This window comes from Aptenodytes forsteri, unplaced genomic scaffold (assembly GCF_000699145.1).
Source record: "Aptenodytes forsteri isolate BGI_AS27 unplaced genomic scaffold, ASM69914v1 Scaffold49, whole genome shotgun sequence".
NCBI lineage: Eukaryota > Metazoa > Chordata > Aves > Sphenisciformes > Spheniscidae > Aptenodytes > Aptenodytes forsteri.
The window spans coordinates 6,338,200-6,363,983 of NW_008795125.1; the positions used below are offsets into that span (position 1 = coordinate 6,338,200).

At 41.5% G+C, this 25,784-nt stretch overlaps 1 protein-coding gene across 4 annotated transcripts in view; it reads right to left on the reverse strand.

The window, feature by feature from the left end:
* The window catches only part of MTSS1 (MTSS1, I-BAR domain containing), a 132,878-nt gene that overhangs the window by 99,829 nt on the left and 7,265 nt on the right, over window positions 1-25,784 (reverse strand). For all 4 annotated transcript variants that reach the window (XM_009277237.2, XM_009277235.2, XM_009277236.2 and 1 more), the window contains exons 2-3: window positions 15,783-15,844; window positions 12,991-13,064 (exon numbers count right to left, since the gene is read on the reverse strand). In XM_009277237.2, the coding sequence (XP_009275512.1) occupies window positions 12,991-13,064; window positions 15,783-15,844 (136 nt within the window). The remainder of the gene's footprint in view (window positions 1-12,990; window positions 13,065-15,782; window positions 15,845-25,784) is intronic.

Genomic DNA, 25,784 nt, shown 5'->3' on the forward strand with positions numbered 1-25,784 from the left:
AAAAAAAAAAAATCTAGTTACCCCCAAGATCCTGTGAACAGATATCCACCTGTTTAGCACCAGTAATGTTTTCCAGTAGTTCTGGGCATGCAAAGCAGCATATCTAGGATCCTAAATAACACTACCGAAGAAATTAGTTGTCAGGAATTCCAGACCCTACATTTTTAATGTAGTCACTTTGCAGGAGTTACATGGCATCTCACACCAGATCTTCAAAACAACAAGTAATTGTTTGTGCAACTTGCACAAATGTTGCAGATATTGAGACCAGAAGAAATTCTCATTGCTATAAATAGGTCATACAAAACAGATGCGCCTGGCAATGTTTGACATCCAAGTCTTGTGGTCAAACTACCACTTCACACCTCCATCCCAGGGGATGTTCAAACCTCTACAATCTAGGACTAGTCTTGGAAGTCTTTATTTTATTCTCCCTTTAACTAGAACTAAATTTCCCTTTAACTAGAAGTCATTGCAGTTATGTAAATTGCTGTTATCGCATTGCTTGCTTTAAAAAAAGCCACAAAAATCCAAGTTATACTTGGAAATGATAAATTCTGTGCATCTACATATTGAAACTATTGTTTGGGGCAAAATATGTCATTACATGAAAGAGCTAAAGGCAGAGACTCATATTTGCCTCGTGTCCCTTCAACCTTTTCTCTTTGTAACTGTTGGAAGCAGTGAATCAAAGGTAAAATGAACTGACTTGCCCCAGTTTGTTTCCATGCAACTTAAAGCTGCATCATTAATGTTTAATGTTTACTCCCACTGATCACGAGAAGCTTTTTACATGCTGAATATGTTTCACCTAAGAGACCTTTTCTCAAAGAAAGTGAGAGAAGAAAGCTATTCATACATCCTTCAACTTCTGAGTAGACCTAGAGGGCACAAATTGTGAGTCCAGCTTCCTTTTTTTGACAAAAAAAAAAGTCACACATGAAAATAACTTGGAACCCAACTGGGACTAACTTGAAGTAAACAGTAGTTAAGCATTAACGCAAAAACATACATCACTTTATCCATGACGATTGTGACCTCAAAACCTGAGATCCTGTTTGAACCTGTTGAAATTCTAACCATTTTCAACAGATTAGGCAATAGTCAAAATAGTATGTTAGAGACAGGGAGCTTTGGAAGGGATACTGAATAGTTGTACTTTTTAACCTGACCACGCTTTAGCTTTCATTAACCAACCTCTCCACAGAGCACAAGACAGACTTCTTGCCACTCTGGTTCGACAATCCCTTGGCAATATTCATGATGGCCAGATGGGTGGTTGTATGCGCTTTTGAAGGCATTAGCTTTTTTTCCTGTAAGAGAACCCATTAACTCTAACACAAAGCCTTAACAAGAAAGCTTTATTCTAACAAGTACGTTTTAAAATACTTATGTCTGAACTTTAAGCTCAATTACACAGCGCATAAAGTCACCCTACAGTAACATCTCAACCACCTTCTTCACTATCTCTATAGATGCACACGAGAATTTCAGCACTTCCACCCTAGTTGGGAACATACACCAAGCTTTTTCTCCCACTCCTAATTTTGGAAGCCATGTTAAATTAGTAAGGTTGCCAACAAAGAAAATATATTGTGAAGAACAAAGTCTCTGAAAACAGGCAGCCACTTCAGAAAGAATACCTAAAACCCTTGTTAAAATGCAGCTCGAGAAACATGGAGTTTGTAGTTCCTACTAAGGCCAGCCTCAAGCTTACAATGAAAGATTAAAATTTGTTAGTCTAAATCAATTATCCATCCTGAATGCACATGGTGCATTTGAACCACACAGTCTGGAGAGGGCTTTGCATCACGGTACATACTCAGTGACAGCACTCATTTCCCCAGCAGCAAGCTGAATTTCAGCTTAATAGCTCAAACATTCCCTTGACTATATTCATAACAAGGCTCCTGCCTCTACAGTAGCTACAGAAGAGCTATGTGAACTCTTTACCTTTGAACCAAAGTGACTAACGCTCACACTGAGCTGCTATTCTCCATGCAAGATAACCTAGATTTAAAATGAATACACATTCACAACAGCATCAAAAGGAAGTGTGCTCTATTGGACTCCAGTGATTTTGCAAACTAGCAGAAAATGAACAAGCATTAAAACCAGGAATAATCCATCACAATATGCACTTTAAGTATTTATTAAATGTACTTTGGATTTAATTTATTTATAACAACTCAGTGTTCCAGACTTGCATCACTATATTGTGTAAATATAACAAATTCTTATTCTAAGACCTCATTTCAGCACTCTGCTCAGTACCTGCTTGCAAGAAAGGGGGATTTTTTTACTTCTACACAAGTACACAGATGAAGATGATTTCTTAGCAACATTGGTCATTATATTCTTGAATTATAGTTTCCAATCCTGCTTCTCAAACTGTTAATCTGGTCATATCTCAGTGTCAAATTATCTCAGATTATTCAAATGCATCATTACTCTCTTGATGCAACCCGCTTAATCCAGTAATATTTTTTTTTTTTTTTAATCACTAATACTTTTTACTATGGACTTGCATACGTAAACAGTGAATATAAAAGATGACCTGACTGAACAGATTTTTTTTTTTTTTTAATAAAAAGCCTCTTTTCTTCATGAATATGTACCTGATGTCCCCTAAATATTCCCAGCACAACACATGCAGCTCCTCTTTGTCCTCCTTCCATTTCTTCCTCTCTACACTCTCCTTCCTCAGCTCCCTCCAGCATCCCCAAATACTAAACGAGTAAGAGGCTGCTCTTAGGGTGGCCAAGTCAAGGCTCCCCTTGAGCTGGCTGAGCAAATGGCACTCCTCACTTAACCAGGTGTGTGTGCACGCACACATGTGCATGCCTACAGGTGCATATAAGACATACATCTTTGAGGAGAGGGTGAAGTTGGTTTGCTTTTTTGGGGAGCGGGCTTGGAAGAGAAGCAGGGGGAACACATGCTCATACACACCTCCTTTTCTAGCACAGCCATGAAAGCTGACCTTCAGTCATACACAAGGACATCTTCACACTTCTGACTATTTCATCAATGTCATAAGCTTACTTTACAGTTCACGCTTGGCCTCGACACAATTCTGGGGAACTACTGAGGGTGGAAAAAAGAGACCAAAACTATTGCTGCCTGCCTAGGTCCAATTTCTGTGCTTAGAGGACTTCTCTGGACAGAGACCACTGTTCAGCATTCCTTCCCCACCTCCATCACACGCTGCAAGTTTTACTTTGAAAGTGACCCTAAAGGGAAGATTAAGTTTCATTTTCATGCACCAGACCCCACTATGCCTTTCTGGACTACTTGCAAACTGTGCAAACCAGGCTTTCCATATTGCCTGGCACCCTGAAAGCCTACAATCTACAAGCCAAGCTTCAACCCTCTCCATGCCCTTCCCTGCTTAACCCTGCAAAACAAATACATTTAGTAGGTGTGCCTGGGCCTAAGAGAGGGCAGAAGCTGGTCCTGCAGATGAAACCGCATTAACAGTGCTGTATATCATGCTCAGCAGAACAAACACCAGCTCTGCTTCAAAACAGAATAGTGGCAACAGCAACGGCTGTTAGTCTTGGGAGAAAATGGACCCAGTTCCTAGGCTTATGTTTCACTCTGGGGTGGGCCGAAGTGACTCCAGAACAAACGCTCATCAGTGTATTCTTCAGTGTTTCCATTCAGCAGCTCTCCCCTTGGGGGGCGGAAGACACCCCCCCACCTCACCTCCAACTCCATTTTGCAAAATGCCTATTTTTAGACCTCAACATACATGCCGAGGTGCACAAGCGCTACTACTGTAGCAATGGCAGCCACAACCTCCACTTCTTGTTTGTCATCAAATACTTGTACAGGATTGCATCAAACTGCGAAATACGCTCAAATACAGCTCCAAAGCACAGTCCCAGCCAGCTCCTTGACATTAGTTACTATAGAAACCAGTCCCTCGGCACAGGCGCTCACAGCAGGAAATCATGCAGATTTCAATTTTACATAGTAATAAATGCTGCAGGAGAGGAGCATTTCACAATTGCAGGGGTTGATTGTACAAACCCAGACCTCTTCTACCCCATGACACCACCACACTGCAGATGAATGTGCTCTCCTCCCCTCCCACACACACAATTGCCACCATTAATTTTGAAGTGGTTTCCACAAAGCCTGTGTTAGGATGGCTGCTGCAAAGGTTGCAGCATTTTCCAATGGCTTCATTAGATTAGAAAACACACTCGTTTACATGCAAGAAGCCCAGGTGAAAACGACAATAAAAGCAAAAACTGCAAAGCCGTAGAAAGATTTAAGCATCTATAAATATAAGTACACAGAGTCCAAACATTTCACAGGAAATACTGCCAGGTCACAAGCCAGAGCTCCTTTGGAAACAGCCCATCCTCCTTTCCTTCTCCACCCTGTCCAAAAAAGCAACCTGAACAGAGGGCAGGTCACATTAATTTGTAGGAAAAACTACTGTAGAAAGCACAAAGACAAGAGAAGGGCTCTGAGCCCTGAAGTGAAACAGCGAGGTAATTAATTATATTATTTTAACTTTTCAGAAGTAGTTCTACAGGTTGGACTTCATCAGCCACGGGAGTGGAAGACACAGAGCACAATGCACTTCTTGTCCTAGGCAGATGCTCATTTTCTAGTGAAATTCAAGAACCAGTGGGGACTCTTCCCCACCTCTCTAAATGAGCCCACAAGCCCGAACAGTGCAAGTTTTGCTACCTCAACCAGGGAAGAAAAGAGCAGGGAACTGCTTCGCTGAAAAAAACCAACATGTAGGGGAGGAAGGAAAGGATGAACAGCTTGTACAACAACAGGGACAAACATTTGTGCTGGCAACACCCGACAAATCATCAAGCAAACAGAAGGACAAGAAAATGAAGGAAGCTGGTCTATTTTTAAGGAAGACCTCATTATTACCATGAACATGCACTGCTTTCCTGGAAGCAGCAGGTATGCAAACATGAGATGAATCATATCACCAAGTAAATCACCTGGCAGTAGGAACACTAGTTTGCATGGACACACGTGGAGTGAACATATACTAACTACTGTCCTGACACCTCCGAAAGTACGTGGAAGATCATGTTTCTGGGAGGCAGACTGCATTATGGAGAGCAAAAAAAAAAAACACCTGTTAGATGATGCAAATGTCACTGATGCTTTTGTTAATGATTAGATAAGAGCTCCATAGTTCTGGACACTCCACTCAACGTTAGTCTGCTGGAGCTTGTAATTTCACTTTTCATATACCTCTTATGTCATTAGAAACAAACATAATTTCTGTCCAGCCAGGTTAGGAACAGACTTAGGGAGTTGGAGAAGACATCCCAAGTCAAAGCACACATTTTTATACCACAGCCTTCACACAAATTGCCTTGCTGATACAAAGAAATGCCACAAGTGGTTCAAGGGACCTATGGACTGGGGTGCAATGAGGCTGAGGTAACTGCCTGGACTCTGGTCAGGTCTATGCTCGCCTCCCTGGAGGTCTGGTGAGTTTGCATGAGGCCAGTTGACTGCACCAACCTGATCCTTCACCAGCACATTATCTCTTCTTGGAAGCCACCTCTGAAGGTGACCAACAAGAGGACAACCGCTGAACCTGCATTTCCAATCTGCTGTAAGGTACAAGGGATGACGCAGCAGAAGTGCAGCAACTGCTCTGCTGCCTCCACAGTACTTTATGGGCAAGGTCCACAAGGCAAGAAGCACTACCCTACTTTACAGGAAACCTAGCTTAGTATGAACTGTTTTTTTTAATTCTCCTCCCACACCAAACACCACCTCCCTTTCCGTCTCATGGCAAATAAATAAGATACTAAATAAAATGCAATGGAAACAGATCTTCAGCTACCTTTGCTACCCAACTAGTGACAGATTAAAAAAAAAGCTCCAACAACTCTCTTGTTGTTGTTACTACAGAATTGTTGCTATGTGCCAACTAGCAATTTATCACATCAAAAGGCTGACTGAATTAGCCTGAAAGGGGATCTCCCACCACAAGAACATGTGCTACACTGGGAAAACCAACCATCAATCAAAACCTCAGCCTCCATTTTCAAATCCACATCCCCTTATCAAAAGGATGCTTTTGCATCTTTGCTTCTAACCTAATAAATTATCCAAAGGAAATTCTCAGAGCCATTTATGATTTATCCTCATTGTTTCCCAAACTGGATGTTTATGACATCAAAAGTTTGGTTCTGTTGCTGAGACTGAGAAAACTCTTTGGAGCTACAAAACCAGTATTTAGTTACTGAAGTGTAGGTGCTCTGCATGAAGATGCCCACAGAGAAAAAAGTCATCATGGAGTTGGGAATAACAACAAATCCATCCATCCCAAGTCTGCAGAAAAAACAGGATCTGATATTCTATCCTACTAAAACCAACACAGCTGCGTAAGGACGGGGAGCAGAAGAACTACAACTAAGATTGAGAATATGAAAAATTAACTCTGTGCTGTTCCCCCTCCCCACACTCCCAAAGATTTCCGATTCAGATGACAGTGAGTAGATTTACATTCAGTCATAACAAAAGAGGCCAGCCACTCCTATCTTAACACACCTGCCCACTCCTTGGATGAAGTATTAAAGAAGTTTATTTGCTTCTCCCCCCCCCATCCTTTTATTTTTCTCCTTCACGCAAGTTAGCTTTGCATTCAAATTTTCCGTTTCTGTTAGCATACACCATCACCTGGCAGCTTTACCCCTTTCCTAACAATACTTCAGTCTCTTAGCAAAGCACCTTAAGCTCAAAAAAATGTTGGGTTGTAGGGCAAATACAAACTCTATTTATGCATCATATTGTGCACCATACCAAGGGGTAACTGACTATGTAAGTTACTACAGCGATTACTTATCTATTGCCCTGGAAACTTCTCCTTAGGTAGGCACATCAAGCAGCACAAATATTGCCAACGACCCTGAGCTAGATTTCGTCTTGACCTCAAGGAACAAAAAGCCAAAACAAATAAATAAATAAAATTTCTTTATGCTGCAATGCATGCACTCACCCAAAGAAAAGGCAACGGTAAGGTTTTTACCTGCAGAGCAGCCCTTTTAACCCCCTAAATATAAAATCTAGTCATTAATAACCAAACCACTTTTATTGTGTTTGGGCATATAAGATGTTCATCCCATTTTGACTGCTCCAGCCAAACAGGCTCACATCAGCAGCAGAGTTCTTAGGGTGGCACATTTGTTGAAAGACATGGACTGACATTTGCTACTTGTCTAGGGAAAGACAGGAATATGGAAATGGAGAATAACACAGCGCTGCCTGTTATATATGTGTTTTGTAGTTTTAGCACTTGTAAGCAGCACTTCAAAGTCCCACTTCTCAAAATGCAACAGATGTGTACTACGCATCCAGCTTCAAAATTATCTGCCAACAATTTTGAATTGGTCCTGTGTTTTGCATCATCTTCGTGAAAGTATAATGGAAGACTGAATGGTTCATTTAAATAATTTTCTTCCTGATTATTTTATATTTGAAAATCCACAAAGAAAAAGCCTGGACTGTATTATTTTACTTCAAAGACTCCATGGGAGGAATAAGTGCTTATTACAAAGTCTTACCTTAACTGACAGGAAGCTCAAACAAAGGTTTCATTGTTTGAGTACGAGCATCTGAAGTTAAAGAAGAGTCAAAAAAACCAAAAGAATTGGACAATGAGAACCCCTTTCCCCTCGTGCCCAGCTTTGTTTTCACTCTGAAATTAGGCACATATCATCACAGCTCCCCAGTCCATAGCCAGGAGCATAGGAATTTATTTCCAAAATGTTATACAGATTTTAGGTCTACTGCTATAGATTGTGGTGTCTTTCCCCTCCCCAGGTTCCCTTTTGCTTTTTTCTTTCGTGAAAATAAATAAATAAAAAGCCATCTTTCAGTACTGTCCATAACATTTTGCTGTGGCACCAAGGATTTATCCCTGGGGTCACACTGTGCCTTACTTGCAGTGAGCGAGATGCTGGTTCAGAAGGCCTAAGCACACTTACTTGGGGGATAACATATGCTAGTTCCAGCACTGCAACACTTTGTGCAGCTTGTCACCTTGGAAAACCACTTCAATACATACGATTTATATCCTGGCTAAGACAACAACGAAACATGCAGAATAAGGACTACCTGAAGGTGTACTCACACAATACCTGGAGCAACACGGACGCAGAGTCTGCCCAGGAACACAGACCTGCAAAGGTACTATTTTAAGCAGTTTTATTAAACATGAAGAGCAGTCACTGAATACTGCGGCACAAGAGCAGACACTCACAGATATTAATCAGATTTAATTTTGTAAGTAATTTTTACATATTTACATTTCTGCATGCTGATAAAGTTTAATGCGGCCTGAAAAAAGTACAGACACTTTAATGCAGCACTTCTGCCAGGCTTATATATCCTGCTCCTCAAAAGGGTAACATTAAAACGGCTATGCTGTTTTTGGTACCCTTTCACTGCTGCCGGCCATGAAGGCTCGGGCTGAGTTTTGTTTTCAAATCTGCTCAGCGTCCCTTTGTAGCTGGTTGACCATCCACAGCTCTTCCCCCCCTGACCTCAGACCCTCTCTGCCCACCAGGCACCCTCAACTGCAGCTTCCTGCAACTCTTGTCAGTAGCTCTGCATTGCCTTAAAGTCCTCTCAGACATCTGTAAAATGAAAGAGATGGAAAACGTAAATAGCACCAGCCAGCATGACAGATGTCAAAATTACCAAAGGCAGGGAAAACATACCTTTAGTAGCACTTGCCAAGTTGCAACGAGGCAACTTCAAACAGCATTACAATCCATGGAATCCAACTGGCCAGAGAAAGCTGTGCGATACACTGAAACCTGATTTAACTAATCTGCTAGTATGAAACACACCTATGTATATGTAAAACCCTTCAATATGAAAGAAAAACAAAACACCCACAAGAGTGGTTATCAGCTGCCTCATTAACAATCTCACTTTGAAGATCAATTTTAAGCTTCAGGGTAAATCAAAGCTTTTAGATCATCTTTCCATAAATTTTAATTTACACCTGTGAAGATGCAGGTAGGCAGGATCGGCGCAGGCTTTTTTCCACAGAAGCCGCTGACAGTGTATTAAGCAGACATAGAAGTGTGCATGCCTTCACATTGATCTCCCTCATAACACAAGGAGGATAGTTACTTTTCTCACCTACTTTTTCAAGTTCCTGAATTCTAGGACTTATCTACAAAGGACATTCAAATACAGCAGAGGCAGAAGAATACTAGCATACAAAAAGCAAAGCGATTTATACACGTCCTTTTACATACTGGTCAAACCCAACTTACAATATGTTTATATGTGATATATGTTTATCTTTGGGATGCACAGTTCTTGCTCTCAGAAAAGAACACATTTTTAATGCACAAAATATCAGGTAAACAGCTATTAAATGAAATCAGACTTAAATCTCTTTCATGCTTCAGTTAGAATTGATGTGGATAAAAAGATTCAAAATTTCAGATACTGAAAGACTTAAGTCATGTGAGAAAAACCTGAAACTCACAAGCACACTTCTCCCCAAAAGGAAACTTCACTGAGGTTTAAAGGTATCCTGAAGTATCTATTTAATTTAATATTTTGTGAGTGTTCTCTTTAATAATCATAGTGAGAAATAATACCAGATTCCACTGCAGACTATCAAGTTCTGCCAGGCTGTATGCCAGATGTAGCCTGAATAATACAAACTGCTAGACAGATGCATGTATCTTGTCAAAGCTCAAAAGTCAAAACATTTGAAGGAATTTTGCTTTTAAAAATATCTGGTACCAGCAAAAAACAACACACGCTGCTATATAGCTAGCATTATTACAGAATAAGCAACGTAACTTGACAGAGTCCCCCATCCAAATGATGTTCTTCAGATGATCAGACCCACAGAAATAAAACCCTTTGGCAATAGATGCATCAGAACTACTTTCCCCGTGTTCTTCCTTGTCAGGTTGAAATCAAAAAGTATTGAACTGAGGGAACTGAACTGAACTCGGGGAAAAAGAAAGACTAAACTTTGGGCTGATATGCATCTAAACAGAGAGACAGCAAAGAAGGAAGCAAAAGCTGAAATGAGCTGGTTGGGAAATTCATCTGCATATTGAGTCACCACAAAACACTGGGTACTTCACATTCAGGGCTTTTCCTACCTCAAAAGCTACAACGTGAGGAAAATACAGAAAAGTACAAGTTATCTGACTCATCCAACCATAGGTTTTACCATAGGCAGAGCTCCAATTATGCCCTCTATTTGAGCTCCAAATGGGAATGTGAAGATAGACATAGTTATCATTGCAGAATTAGAAGGAAGTAAACGACATAGAAAGAAAGATGCACCAAAAGGGAAAAGTCAATGTTTGGAAACAGCACTAATAGCACACGAGGTAGAGAAAGATATCAGCTGGACAAGGGCTGGAGTGATGGAAATAAGCTCTCACACTTGAACACTTGGCGTCTGCAAAGGTAATCATCTCCTCGTGTGTGTGTGTGTGTGTGTGTGTGAACATGTACATCCATGTGAACACTTTTTCCTCTTTCAAAGCTAATGCTGATGCAAACAGATTACAGAGTAGCCAGAGAGTGCTTCTGCTGACTGATAAAACGCTTTCATCAGCTAGATCAGTGGGTCTTAAAAATAACAGGCCACTTTCTGTAAAACTATAAGCAATTACAAATAAAATGCGGCACCCAGCTTCACAACACTTCAGTCATCCTACAAGGCACTAACACTGTCCCTCCGAAACAGGCATCTGCTTCAGTATTTTCATATACAGTTCCCAGAAGCAGCATTTGGCTCACACAGTGATAAACCAGCCTTATGATTTAAAATACACCAACTCTCCCTGCCTTTGTCATGGAAAGTGCTACACAACTCTTGTATATCCCCAGATGCTGAATGTGAACTTTGCTGACTTTGGTTAACCTGTTAACTGAGAACCCTCTAAACAGTGTGAAGCATAGCCAGGTGTTTGATTAGACAATCAAATACATGATTTTATAAACTGGATAAGGAATGGACAAAATTTAACAGAGAATTGTTCCAAGTTAGATAACTCCTCAAAGGGAAAACTGGGAGCCCATTAAAATCCCCACATCAGAGAAGAAAAACACTAAATTTGTTTGGTTTTGTTTTCCAAATATGGTTGTTTATACTAACAGCAAAACACATTTTTATGAAATTGTGCCCTAGTAAGTCACAGGGAGTTTTGCCATCATCTTCAATGGGGCCAGGCTTTTATCCCTGTTCACAGCAAGCTATAAGGATTTGTATTTGTTAAAGAACCAATGTGCAACCTCAGAGATGCTCCAAGGCAATAGATTACTTGTATGTAAATACTCGAATGGACACGAGTGGAAGTTGGGTTGGGAGGCAGATCAGAACCACCAACTAGCTTGGAATTTTGATTCTTTGCCCAGAACATCACTTTCTAAAAATAAAAACAAAATTCCCTTCTATCCTTTCAGTCAAGGAAGGCAGAAAGACAGAACAGAGGAGCTATACAAATTTGGCAGGCCTGGATCTACAGAGCCCCTTTTGTAAAGGATGTGTTTGAAGAGATAAGAGACAAGACACGATGCTTGTTGGACATGGTCCAAATAACACAGCAGAAAGTGCAAAATACCCTTCAAAAACCCGCACAAGCCATTTTTGTCAGAGAGCAGGAGAGTTTCAGTCGTTCTGGTACCTGAATGCAAGTTCTATAGGCCTGCCAGCACAGCCAGAAGACAAGTCTCAAGGATTTTGGTAGGGTTTACTTTGTTTTCCCTTTGGGGGAGGGAGAAGAAATAGAAGAGAGCATGCTCGAAGGAAAGACATGTTAGAAATCCAAGTTAAGTTCTGCCTTGGGTCTCATCCTTAGTTTATTCCACTTTCTGAAGTGTTTATTATTTTACATTAATAGATTACCCATAATTTACAGAAGGGATGCATAGAATTAGGAACTTCTTATCAAAATGTAAATATTAGCTTTATAAAGGAAAAAATATTATTCCTTCTTGTCATTCTATTGTTTGATACTTGCTCCAGCAGCTGCTGCTACTCCTGTTAGCTAGAAACGGAGGGAAACTGAAGTCTGGCTGAGCTTGCACACTGCTAATGGAAATGCATACTCTTCACGTTAGCAATATTACTTTCTTACTCTCCAAGTCAAATGCCAAGGACACATTAGAACTTTAAAAAAATGTTACAAAACCTCTAAGGTTAGAGGTGACGAAAACCACTCAGTTAGCAGTGATATATGCACTTTGGATTTGCTCTTCAGCAACAGAGCCCGGGGACACAGCAACCATGGGGAATGACCTACTGCTGCAGGGACATCTGCACGCGATGCCTTGGTCACCGTTGGGCATGTTGGGCGATGTTGGGCATCCAACATCAGAGAGAAGCAGCCTTTTGTTTCCTTCCAACTCAGCAGCCTGGAAAGATTGCCAGCTGCACTATTTTGGCCTCCATACTCACCAACAAGCTTAGACTGTTACCCAGAGAAGCCCACAGCCCAGGAAAATTAATTTTGACTAAAAAAAGAGGAAGGACAAGCAAAGACTTTCCTCAAAGATATAAGTATAGGCTACTATCATCATTATCTGCAGATCCCAAAGGCCATAGCATCAGCTCTATCTTCAGCAACCCTACGCTTATTTATACCAGCTGAATATCAAGCCTTTTACATCTACTTAAGGTACAGAAGCGTCAGTGAATACAGATTTCAGTAAATCTTGCTTTCTAAAATATTATTCATCAACATACAATTCAAATGGTAATTAAGAAGTGCTCACATGACTGATGACACATTTAAATTACTGGTTTCCAGCATTTTTTTTTCAGTAAAGAAAAGATGACTTCCTTTTTCACGTGCTGCTTTTTCAAAGTGCAAGTCCATCTAACAGATGTCTCTCAGATCTGCTTGTCAATGTAACAAGTTAGACTTTTTTTTATTACGACAAATGGTATAAACCACACAGCATTCTGTTAAATTCAATATTGACACATCTGCTTACCACGTGTATTAGTAGCCATGTCAGCCACTTTCTGAAAGGCATCCAAAAAGGCAGCAGCTGCTACTACTGTAGTCCTGAAATGCATACAGATAACAAAACATTAGCAGTGTCTCATTGCTGCCTATTTAATTATTGCCAAAAACATTTAGGCTTATAAAGAATACCACTGTGAACTTGCAGAGACCACAAAAAATATCCTCTTTTATATCTGAATTTAGCCTTTTCCCTCCTTCATTTCTTAATCCCTTCCTCGCTTTGTGTTAGCACTATGGACTTGGAGGCAGCCATGCTAATTCCGTGCTGTGAATTGCACAGGACAGGTGCTATTTCAAAAGAGCACAGCCATCCCCCTTCTAGCTGATTTCCTCTGATGAACTAATATTAAGCAGTCAAACATGAAAAACAAATCTAACACACATTATACTGCAACCATTAGTGTACAAATTACAGCCACTGCTAATTCCAGGGAACATGTATATTTTAAGAGGAAGCATGCAGGACCCTCCTTTTATCTAGGATCCTGGCCAAACACTTTCCTGAATTTCTCATCTGAGGAGCATGAGCATCCCTTGAAACAGAAAATAGCCACTTCTTAGAAATCCAACTGGTCTGGACTTCTTGGGCAAATGAGAAAGAGGGAAAAGAAGAAAAAAAACCTCAAAAAAAAAAACCCAAAGCAAACGAAACCCCTTTGTGAGCCAGTGCTCCTCCAGGCAGGTCCCTTCCCAAGAGGTACACCAGCAATCTCGGAGACTCCACAATCCAAAGCGTTAACCCCACTAGCCCCATCTCCCTCCAGGTTTGGAAAGCACATACAGACCACACATCTCTTCAAGTGGACAGCAAACGTGAGTTACAGTTTTCCGAACACGTTTGTTCTACATAAGCAGGCCCTAGAGCCCTAAACACCTCAGGTCGGTACCAGATTTCTGATGGGTTTATAGTCTGGTTGACCCAATTTAAGTGAAAGTAGGCCAGGGCTTTACAGGTAAAGCGCCACCATGCCCTCTCCACAGTTACCTCATGGTTCTGTTTCTGCACATCTTTTCTACCAATAACTCTGATTGCCTCTCCTAACAGTAACAGTCAGCCTCTCCAAACAAAATCCTGAAAGAGGACCATCAACTTCACTTTGTTTCAAGAGCTCCTTGCTACCCTCCAAAAACCCGGGAGACCTGCAGGAAAGTTGATCCTCGGCCAAAAAGACCACAGGACTGCTTAATTAGGTCAGATTTTATGCAAGTCTCACTCCAAATATGCTCAAGATTTGAGCATACAGGGAACATAACTGGCAGCATAATAAATGGCCTACTGACAGCACAAAAGATTTGAACACACAAAAAAAAAACCACACCAGGCTTGAGAGGACCAACCAAATGCATAAGGGCTCTCCACATGCCCAGGAGATTAAAGGGAAGGCAAGAAAAACCTCCTGACAGCTAGCTAGCAATACTGAGCCCTGGAACTAGATAACCTTTTCTGGGATTTTCCTTGACAGTGTTTGTGTTCTTCATCTTCCAAACTTGTGGGTCATGCTGTTATTCATGTACCACGTTGTTAATTATTAATTATACTGCTAATAACAAAGTTCCATTTCTCCAGTAACAAGATCCAGGAAGACCTGGCTCCAGCTCAGATGACATCTGCTCTCCTTTATCAGAGCACACAGAAATGAACCAGAGGCAAATGGCTCACATTTGCTAGAAATGGACAGCAAATCCTCAAACACAGGCTTTCAAGCTGCCTGCTTGCATGTTCCTGTAGCTAGAAAAGCACTACATTGATTGAATGTAACACCACAGGACTGGGAAATAAACAAAACTATCCCTCATGCCTTCCCAGAAGGCCTGTGTATAATGAGTACAAAGGGCTAGGAAAGTTCTCCATTTCTCTTCTTTCACTACTTCCTTTGCTTCTTCCACAATGTGACATGATTGCTGGAAAAGAAAAAACCACATGCAAGTGTGATACTTCAGGCACGGCGTGGCAGAACAGCATATTCCAGCTGTTTAGGGCAAATGAGCCTAAACCCTAGCTTCTTCAGGAACAGTTCACAATGCAACACAGAACTGCAAAATAGACTGCCAATAACCGTACCTGTTACCACTGCTGCTGCTGTGAAAAACACGCTGATGCTCTGGAGAGCACAGCGGAGATTGTGGTTTGGGGAGAGTTGTGAAGAAGCGGAGCTTGGATTCATATTAGCAGAAACAAATTTTACAAGTGAATGAATTCTAGAGATAGCACAATTAGTCTGAGTATGATACATATGGCACTTATTAAGTAATCCAGAATGCCATTTTCTAAGTATACCCCAATAAGGTAAGTTTTAATCATCACCTATAAGTGATCCAGCACAGAAATTCCCCTCGTTTTTAAGGCAGAAGAAAGTACTGTTAAGACTACCAAAGACTCTCTAATATTTTGAACCCTCTTCTAATAAAAACCTGCTGTATTCTACACTAATAAAAAGGACAACATAGGGCTAACTCCAAGTGTGTGTTCACTAAACAACAATAAACTGTCTTTCCAATTTTCCACCAGAGGCCATGAAATTTAGCTCATTTTATGTTTATTATGTACAGCTGGTGGTAGATTATGTATTTTCCTAAATACATTAAAACAGCAGTAGCAGTATGTGAAAAATTACATACATGGGTGTTGACTATGAAATATGAACAATTTTACTAGGACATGCTTAGCAAATTATCCTGGCAGAAGCTGCATTTAATCTTAATGTTTGCACATACAAGGAATTGTAGGGGATCTTGACTGTGTAACACAAAACTTACCGAAGCTGAGACTGCAGTTTCCCAGCTTTATTTATAAAATCTTCCCATACTGGGTAACTTCCCTGCAAGAAAAACAGAACACAATAATGAATACTTAATTTGAGCATTCTGGTTTTGATACTCCAGATCAAATGAAATTAGAAGTAAAGCAACAACTAAGACTTTACTAAATCCTAATCCATTAACACCAAAATATATTTTCCCAGCAAGTTCTCTCTCACTTCCTTAGACACCAGTCCCAAGCAGATGGGACGTCAACTGCTTCTGAATCCAGATGAAACAGTAGGTCCTCTGAGGAGGCTTTACAGATTTTCCAAATAGAAACACTGGGGGAGAAGAGGCATTTCAACTGAAGCAGAGAAAAGAAACGCCTTACTTTGGAAGGATACAGCAAAACTAAACTTATTAGAAGTGGGGTGCTAGGATATTGCAACAACATGTACAGAGACGCTCCCAAAACCAAAGGCAGGATCCCTGTTGTTCTTCTCTAAAATGGATTCTCTGTCATTACCAGGTTCCCGTCCTCTTTTAAAATAAAACAAAATTATTTTAAAAGCCTTTACAATAAATGTCTGTGTTGACCAAGAGACCACTTCAAACACTGTCTCAAGGTAACTCAGCAATCGGGCACAGAAAAGGCACAGTGGCCATAAGACAACAAGCTTTCCCCAACAGCTGCCCTATAACTGCAAGACCTGCTTCCGAAACAGTCCCGAATGACCTTGGAGCTGATTTCTGAATTGAAGCTGATAAAGCAGTGTGGCATTGAGCATATGCAAAGTTTTTAAGGTTTAATTCTTCTTGACTTCAAGTTTCCTGTAAACTTTTTCCCCATTTTTTAAAATTGTGTGAAAAGCCCAGGTTTTCATTTAGAATATGGACACCTAGCGTTCTTGCAAGTTCTGAACTTTATTTTCCAAAGTTAAAAAAATAAAAGTGCTGATTTTTATGGTTAAAATAAAAAAAAAAAAAAACATCCTTTAGACCAAAAAAAGGTTAACTTGCTCTCTGAAAATTGCTCTCTGCAGAGCAAGTGCAAATTTTCTGTTAACAGCAAAAACCGCGGTAGAAAGAAACCTCAAAATTTCCCTTTGATTGAAGTCTAGAGAGTAAAATAAAATATCCCTGCTTCCTTTAATAAAGGTATAAGACTTACTGTTACCAGAGCAACGACACAATAAAACCCAGATAAGGCAGATCCTCAAGGCTAACGTTACCCCAGCTCTGACTGGAAGAGGTTGCAAGCAAGTGCAAGTTACTTGCAGCAAACCCAGTCCACCCCGATAAACTGGTCCGTTTTTTGTAAGTAAAACAAAATCCATTGCCCACACTGCTACGAGAGGCAGTGTCTTGTTCGGGGCAAAACCAGCCCCCTTCCCCAAAAGCTGACAGCCAAATTCCAGCTCCTCAGTACACCCTGGCAAGGCAGCTCCCAGACATTCACACACCACAGGGGGATCCACTGGAATTAGACCTGGAGTTAAAACCAAAGGCAAATCCCAAGCCTCCCTTTCGACTCTGGCCTTGGTCACAATTTTGTTCTCTACTTATCGTATTTTGAAAAATACGATGTTTTTGCAGAGATGTTGTGTGTGCATCTCCCACACAGTCCCTGCACAGCAGGGTTTGGGCAGTTCCATGATACACCCAGATGCAGAAGCTGCTGCCATAAGGCCACTGTCAAGGGTACTAACTGGTACTCTACATATTTTTCAGCAAGGGTTGTGGTTTTTTTGCTAAAAGAAAAAAAAAAAGGAAAAATACCAAAACCCCCAACGTAAAACAGGCGTTCATAAAACCTCACTATACCTACACACAAGGGAGCCAGTGGGAAATGCAGAAGGGGACAGAGAAAATAGCAGTTATCTGGGTGGCAAGACCTAGGATATAAAGTGCTTTGTGCTAAGCAAAAACTGTCAGACATTTAAAAAAATGAAACCCACCCACTAATTATTTGAAAGAGGAAAAAAAAAGCCATTTCCTTAAACCTATTAGCCTTACTGAAATCCCCTACTCTGAACCCATCTCTCAATGTTTGTCTGCATGCTGTATATGCATTATGCATGTGTATGCCAGGAGCCCTGAAAGCCCTGACAATTAACAGCAGGGCCTAAGGCTTTACTGGATTCTTGAGCAAAAGGCAAGCCGGGCAAGCAGAGGATACCAAAGCAGCCCGATTATGTTCCCATCTCAGTGGTATATTATCCAGCTAAACGTGCCTGATGGCATGCAGGAGACTGACACCAGCCTTGCGTTTAGCTGCTTCACAGGGAAGCTTAAGACACTCCTATCAAAACACAGCTCAGGAAGAAAACACTTTTTTTTTTGTGGCCAGCCAGGCCACAAAACAAGCAAAATTGGAATAGTCACCACGCATTTCCACCACTACTGATTCTTTGTCTTTAAAGATGTTGTTCTCTTCAAGCCAAGCCTACTTAAATAAGCTGCAACAGCTCACTTAAATTGTTTGCTTTATTTGTTTGGTTGAAATCAATGCAATCTCTTCATCTGGTCACTCCTACACTGCCCAAGAGCACCTGATCTCATTTTGAACAGTAGAAAAATGCAGCATTTTTTTTAAAAATGTCACAGAATTAATAACTTGGGTGGTGGATTTTGTTGGTTTTTTGTTTTGTTTTGTTTTGTTTGCAATTGTTAAAGAAAACCTTTCAGCAGTTTTGCACCAGTGACATGAATTCCTGCATTATCTGCTCAGCTTGCGGTATCTTGACCTGTTTTCTGCAACTCTGAATTCTCTCTAATAAACTCAGCTGAAAATTAAGAGGAATTTACTTTATCTGTGTTCCAATAGAATTTGCTTTCATTTTTCCCTGCTGAAGCCATGTCCACAAGCTCATCTCATTCTCAGTAACACACAACTCAAGTCTTGCACATAAATTGTCGTCCCTTCCAGCTTTTCCAAAAAACACTTTCACCATCACATCCCTGCTGAAACCAAAACCCCATTGATTCCCACCTACAGCAGAAGGGCACAACGCCTGCCACTTCACAGGCCCTAATAACAGGGGTTTATCTCACCTCCAGCACCTGGGAAGCAAGGAAGCCATTTAGTGATGCTCGTGGGGACAAACCAAGGAGACAATACGGAATCGGACTAGTGCTGTAAATACTGCAAGGCTCCACTATCCTGGGGAGCAGCACCTTCTCCGAGACCTCTTCGCGTGCCACCTTGAGCACGGCAGCCCTGCTGCCACTCCGTGTCTCACCTCCACACTTGCAGTAGTAGTTCTTGCTTTTGTCAAAGTGGCCATCAAGAGAAATGTTAATGGTGATAGAAACCACATACTAGAAGAGCCATAAAACTTCATCCTTGATTCAACATGTATTACTTTCTCAATTTAAACACAGAGAAACAGCAGGTGGAATTTGATGTCTTTGTCTAAGAAGTGCTTTTGTGACATAAAGCCACTTTCGAAGAGTAATAACACAGTATTTTTAAATGCTGCCTCTCCCAGAGCTTCCTCTGCACCTTCTGCAATTTCCAATTTCAACCGGCCAATAAAGGAAATCAATTTTCCCCCCTTTAAATGTCAGGGTTACTCAGGCCCTGGCGTTATCTGTGAAAGCAGCAGGCCTCCTCCACCTCCAGCCCTGCTCAGAGAAAAGCTGCTACAGGAATCTGGGTCACAAATCCTCTTTTTAGCTCCTCATGGGTTAAAATAGAAATTGGTTACGGTGCGGGTTTGTTTAAATGGTTTCTTGAAAATCGTTAATGGCTTAATCCAGGGACTATTTCCCCCAAAATAACTTTGTGCCCAATTATTTCTTCACTGTCAGCTGAAGAAATTTGACATATCTTCCATGAAATGGGTGTTTCACCATTACCGTACAGCACTCCACGGCACCAAGTCCCCTCAAGCTGCTCAGCATGGCCCAGCCCTCAACTGCTCGCCTGCCCGCCCCCCCATCGAAGCATGTCACAGGTAAGCTGTAACGTGCCATTATCCTACCCTATTGCTTAATTAGTTGGTTTATAGGTGATTAGTCACCTGATCCCAGGGCCCAGCTCCAGCTAATCTATGCTGGACACAGGCAGGGAACTGCCTTTCCACCTCAGGGCTGAAAAACAAACTGGTGCCTTGTGCCCGTCACCAACATAGCCAGTCCACAATTAGGGACATGAAACAACTTTCCCTCAGGGACAAGCACCACAACCAGTGTTTGAAAGGCACCAGGCTGAGCTGGCAAAGCACCTGCAAGTGCCAGACAGACCCGCCAGCGTCTGGCCAGACAGCGTCCTCCATAGTGGCAGCTCCTGGGGACGGGTGCTTCCCTGCCTGCCGCTGGGGCTGGAAGGAGAGGGCGCACCATCTGCATTCAGTGAAATCCCATCCGACATCCAGACGCATGGACACGGGCAGATGTTTTAATTTTTGTCTGTCTTCCTCACCATTCAAACATATTTTAATTGGCAATAAATTTCATCTTCCCCAGTCAAGTCTGGTTTGCTCATGACAGTAACTGCTGATTTCCTTGTCTTTGTCTCAACCCATGAGCTTTTTCATCTTATTTTCTCCCCCATCCCATTGAGGAGGAGGAGTGAGAGAGCAGCTGGGTGGGCGCCTGGCAGCTGGCCAAGGTCAGCCCACCACACCAGGGAAGAGCAGGCAATGCTCACTAACAGGCAGCTTTGGAAGGAGCATTTAAACCCTAGATGGATGAAGAACCCTTTTTTTGTGAAACAGCACAGCCACCCTACACAAACACAACTCTACAAGAGATTTATTGAAGTTTGTTCTCCCTTGCTTTCAGACCAGCAATCCTGCAGTAGGAGTGAGAAGAGACGCAAAAGAGAAACTCAGCAATTTCTCAATAAAGGAAGGGTAGACTTGCAGCAAAGGATGATATTTACTGAAATTGTTATTGATTACTTAGATCTAATGGCACGAATAGGAACCCAGATTGTTGTATTTATTTAAGATTACAACTTGAGTGTCAGCAGTCTTGACAGTTTAAAACTGTTCTGTCACTCCTTCTGCTAAGAAGTTATGATTGTTCTTTTTCCATTAAGAGAAAAGACACGTACTTCCTTTAATAATTTATTTCCATGCACCCCCAACTCCCACAGACAAGATGCATCACATCTTCTAAAAACCCTTGACAGTGTTCTTTTAAGTGCTTTCATTTATCAGAAAGGCTTTTCAGCCCTATTATCAGCTCTTGCTGGGACACTGAGTACAAAGGCAGCAGAAACAGTTTGGTATCTTGTTCACAGCAACAACCCATCTAAACTTTCAGGGCAGGGGGAAAGAGACAGAGAGCTACTCTACAGTAAAGCAAATTCAGAATCTAATTTTGGCTGTTCCAGCTAAAGAGGTAGGAGAGAAAGGGACCAGGCAGGCAGCGCCTTGGTTTTATCTCACCGGTTATCAAAGCAAGAGCTGCATGCCTTCCAGAAGAGTACTGAACAATGACTATCTGCAGACTTCAATAAAATGGAAAAAAACCACTACACAGGCTACAGGAGTTAGGACTTCTACACCTCAGTGTAGTCGTTCGGCTATGACCAGCTAAAAAGCTGAGTCCCAAACTGTTATCAAGCTTCACACCCTAGTAACACATCCAAATGCCATACATCTATCTTTGGAACAAAAATTGTAACTTTGCTCCTGCACGTGTCCTCCCACCCCTCCAAAGTAAATTATGCAAAAAACCAGAAGATTTTTTATATAGTTTTATCAGATATCAGAATCACAAGGATTATTATGAATGTCTCATTTCTGTGGCATTCACTACACTACCTCCAAGTAGCAAAGAGACTTTATTGTGCTAGACACCACACAAAGTCACAGATGTTACACGTAAAGAACAGCCTGGATAAGCAAGTATGGTTTGCACATAGAGACTAACACTTTTCCAAGGGTCCTTCAACAGGCAAAACCAGGAAGAAGTGGAGGGGAAGGGGACAGGAAAACAATGACAGCCTTAAAAAAAAAAAAAAGGGTTCCGGCCACAGATGTCTCAACACATGGGAAGATGCAAGAGCTGATGATCAGTTTCCCTTCCCAGCTAACATCTGGCATTGGAAGTTCCCCCTCTTTTCTAAAAGAATCAGTAGTCAACTGGGGAAAAGGGCACTTGGCCAGCCACAACTGCAAGAGTTACAAAGCACTACCAAACACTAATATGTTCCTCTGTGCAATCCACAGATTTAGCCAAGTCCCTGACTCATGAATAGGACTGCCTAATGCTTTAATAAGCCACAAAAGCTCCTGCAACACACAGGTGAGCAGAGAATGAACATCAGCTTATACAAAGTTCATAATTGCTCTTCTCCATCCAAGAAGTTCTGCTTGTTGGCTTTGCCTCTTTCTAGGTTGAAAAATAAACAATTCAAGAGCCTGTCTCATGAAGCTGTCTAAGCTGCATCTATTTCCCAGTCACTCACCAGAATAGTCTCAATCTTTTAACAGACTGAAACATGAATTCTGCTGGTGAGACTTCACTCTTTATTAAGATGCAGAGGTGTACACAACACCTATTCCATGACTACTTTGGTTTCACTTACCTCATTTCAAATATACAGAATCATAGAATAGTTTGGGTTGGAAGGGACATTTAAAGATCATCTAGTCCAACCTCCCTGCCATAGGCAGGGACATCTTGCACTAGGTCAGGTTGCTCTAAGCCCCATCCAAACTGAACATGAACATTTACAATGATGGAGCATCCACAACTTCTCTGGGCAACCTGTTTCGCTGCCTCACCACCCTCATCGTAAAAAAAAAAAAATTATTCCTTATGTCCAATCTAAATCTACTCCCTATTTCTTAAATTCAAAACCAGAACTGAATCAACAAAGTCCCAATACTGATTTCAAGAGCATCCCATAGACTGATATTGTCCATCAGCTAGTCCAGTGTTGCACGACAAGAAACAATCCGTTTTACTTGCAGCAGAGAGGTTTCAGGTTGGACCATCCATCCAACTATAAGACCAGTTAACAGGCAACTCTGAAAGGTCAGGGAGCTTCCTTTCACTGGAACTCTTTAAGGAAGAGTAACACATTTATATAGAGGTCTTCTAGGAAAGTGTAATGCTCCCACAAGGCAAGGAAAGGGTCTACCTGATTGCTAAGTCCCTTCTGTCTTTCTAAGATGAAGGTATTGCCATACACAGGGGAAGTTCGAGCTTAGCTCCAGCAGCAAAAAAGACTCTCAACTTGTGCAGAAAGCTTGCTGGGCCAGGAAAGAAAAGTCATCAACAGCAAAAGACAAGACATGAACTTCACAGGATTTCACAGCAAGAGCTGAGCGCATGCATTACTGAACAGAGGAGGAGACAGGTACAAACTCAGGGTTTGAGAGATTATAGTGCATGCAAGTGAAAGTAAAAGCATGTCAAAGATCAGATTAAGATGTCATTTAACCTGTAACTACCCTTCAGGAAAGAAAGCAGGGGTAATTAAAAATCAAAGTCTTGTATCCATACATCTATTTCCATTATTTCTGCCACCTGTTTAGGGAACAGCAGGGTTAGAAACGAGTTTCCCTTTAGCATGCACAGTATAAATAGGCATGCCAAGCTTTGCTTTCACAAGGTGATATATTATCACAACATGGCAAATTATGCAACAAAAGACTACTGAAGAGACATCCCATGCTATTAAAAAAACCCTGTCAACTAGATATTTCTTCTATGCATCACAGAACCACTCGTTCAGTATTTTCAAAACTGTTTGGTTTTCAGTCTAAACAGAGCATTAGGGCATTGAGAGAAGACAGATAATGGTATGATATTTTGAGAAAGTCAAGACTAAAATCCCATCAGGAAAGTCCAGAAAAGGGTAATCACCCCACTGGGGAAAAAAAACACATAGATATCAGTTATTTCTACATTCTCAAAACCACCTGAAGAACTCTAAAGAATGCCCAGTTCCCTGAGCACCGAAATGCAGCACTTCTTAGCAAGAACACAGGTATTTATTAGACCTCACTAACCATCTGAACGGGGAGGGAACCTAAGTCTGGTACCATTCTGTTGTTAGAGCTCTAGAGTCTTTAATTTGTATTATAATAAAGCCTGCACTGCGCTAGCCCATATGTAAACACCCCCAGTGGAGGATACCAGTTGCCCCATGGTTGTGACTTCAGTTTGTAGTACAGCAAGGACCTGTGAAAACTCATCCACCTTGGTTGCTGCATGGCATCCTGGCTTACAACCCAACTCGTGGGCCTCCTTGCTACATCAATAGGGACCACATCAAGTCTGTACCGTCCGCAGCCCAGTTTCATAGTTTGTAAGACAAAGAAACTTGGCTCCAAAGCAGCCACTTCGTGGTTTAAATCCAAGATTGGATAATTAGCAAACAAAAGTTATACTCACACTGTGAGAAGATACATCATGCATAAACATAGAGTCTCCCTCTCTAAACACAGGAAGTTATTCACAAGGAGCGGGGGGAGGAAACAACTAGCCACAGCTTCTGAAGACCTTTTATCCCATGCTACATTAAAAAAGCTGGACATTCAGTAGTCTTCCAGAGGAAGTATTTAGTTCCACATTCTTCCCTGCAGGTCTAAACAAGTTTGCAAGCCTGTATAGCAGACTTCTCCTCAGAGACTCATCAATACCGCCTTTCATCCACTCAATCATTAAGTGGCCACTGTGCATACTCGGCAGCTATTTTCTAAACCCACAGTATTTCAGCTGGATCAAAACAAAGATAATTAAAATATCAGGAGGTACTCATTCAAGTTAATGCCTACACAGGACAACCTCAAGCCAACAGCACTGGTTGGGCTGGTAATGCCACCAACACCACTGGGGTCTCATCACTTCTTCCCAAGCAAGGAGAAACCTTCATTTCTCAGCATTCATCACTTGATGTCAACACAATCTCCATCACACAAGCAGTCAAAACAATCTCCGGGACCCAAGAAGTGGCAATATCTGTTCCCAAAGTACTGACAAGTGTCCGAGTTGACCGCAGAAGTATGTCATTGGCAAAAAGGCAGCAGCCAGGTAGCAAATTTTTTAGTGCTTTATGAACTTTGGCTGTTGCCAGATAGTAAAGTGCAACTATGCTTGTCACAGGGTATGTCCTCTCCATTTCACTCATGAAACAATCACTTTCAAACTCCAGGTTAGATACTTGGTTTGTTCATGGACAATGAGCAACCACGAGGTTTGCTCATGGACGATTTTGTTAGGAGCCATCTCATCACAAATGAAGCTTCATTAACGAAAAATCCCAAATTAAGCCACACAAAGGGCTTCAGCGATACTACTAAGCACACATCTGACTTACATGGCAAAAAGAAAAAATCCCACGCTTGGGTGGGAAGTGCCATGGCAGTTTATGTGGAAGACAAAAATGGGAACAAAAGAATATGAACCTTTTTGTACCATGAACCAAATTTCTCCAGTTACACACTCATCGGTAGCATTAAGCACACCAACAGAATCAATGTTCACAAGTTTATTCCTGCAAGTGTTCCTTCTGAAAATATCTAAGGTGATTTGTTAAATGCTGTTTGTACACCAGCTAGCATCCTAGAATTAAAGTGAACTACACAACGCTTATGGTTGTTGACCAGAAGACTGCAAAATACAGAGCTCACACACAGCCTCACAAGACAGACGGCCAAATTCTTCATGCCTATGGTTAAGATGCTCCAGTCAGACTTCTCTACTAAGGAACTGAGATATCCTGTAATTTCAGCTACAGGAGTTCAAGACACTTGTGTTGAGAGTTGATCAGTCATTTGTAGATGTCATCTCTTCTGCCTGCAAACACTGGGTTATCACATACAGAGCTCACACACAGCCTCACAAGACAGACGGCCAAATTCTTCATGCCTATGGTTAAGATGCTCCAGTCAGACTTCTCTACTAAGGAACTGAGATATCCTGTAATTTCAGCTACAGGAGTTCAAGACACTTGTGTTGAGAGTTGATCAGTCATTTGTAGATGTCATCTCTTCTGCCTGCAAACACTGGGTTATCACGGGGGGGGGGGGGGGGGGGGAGAAGAAAAAA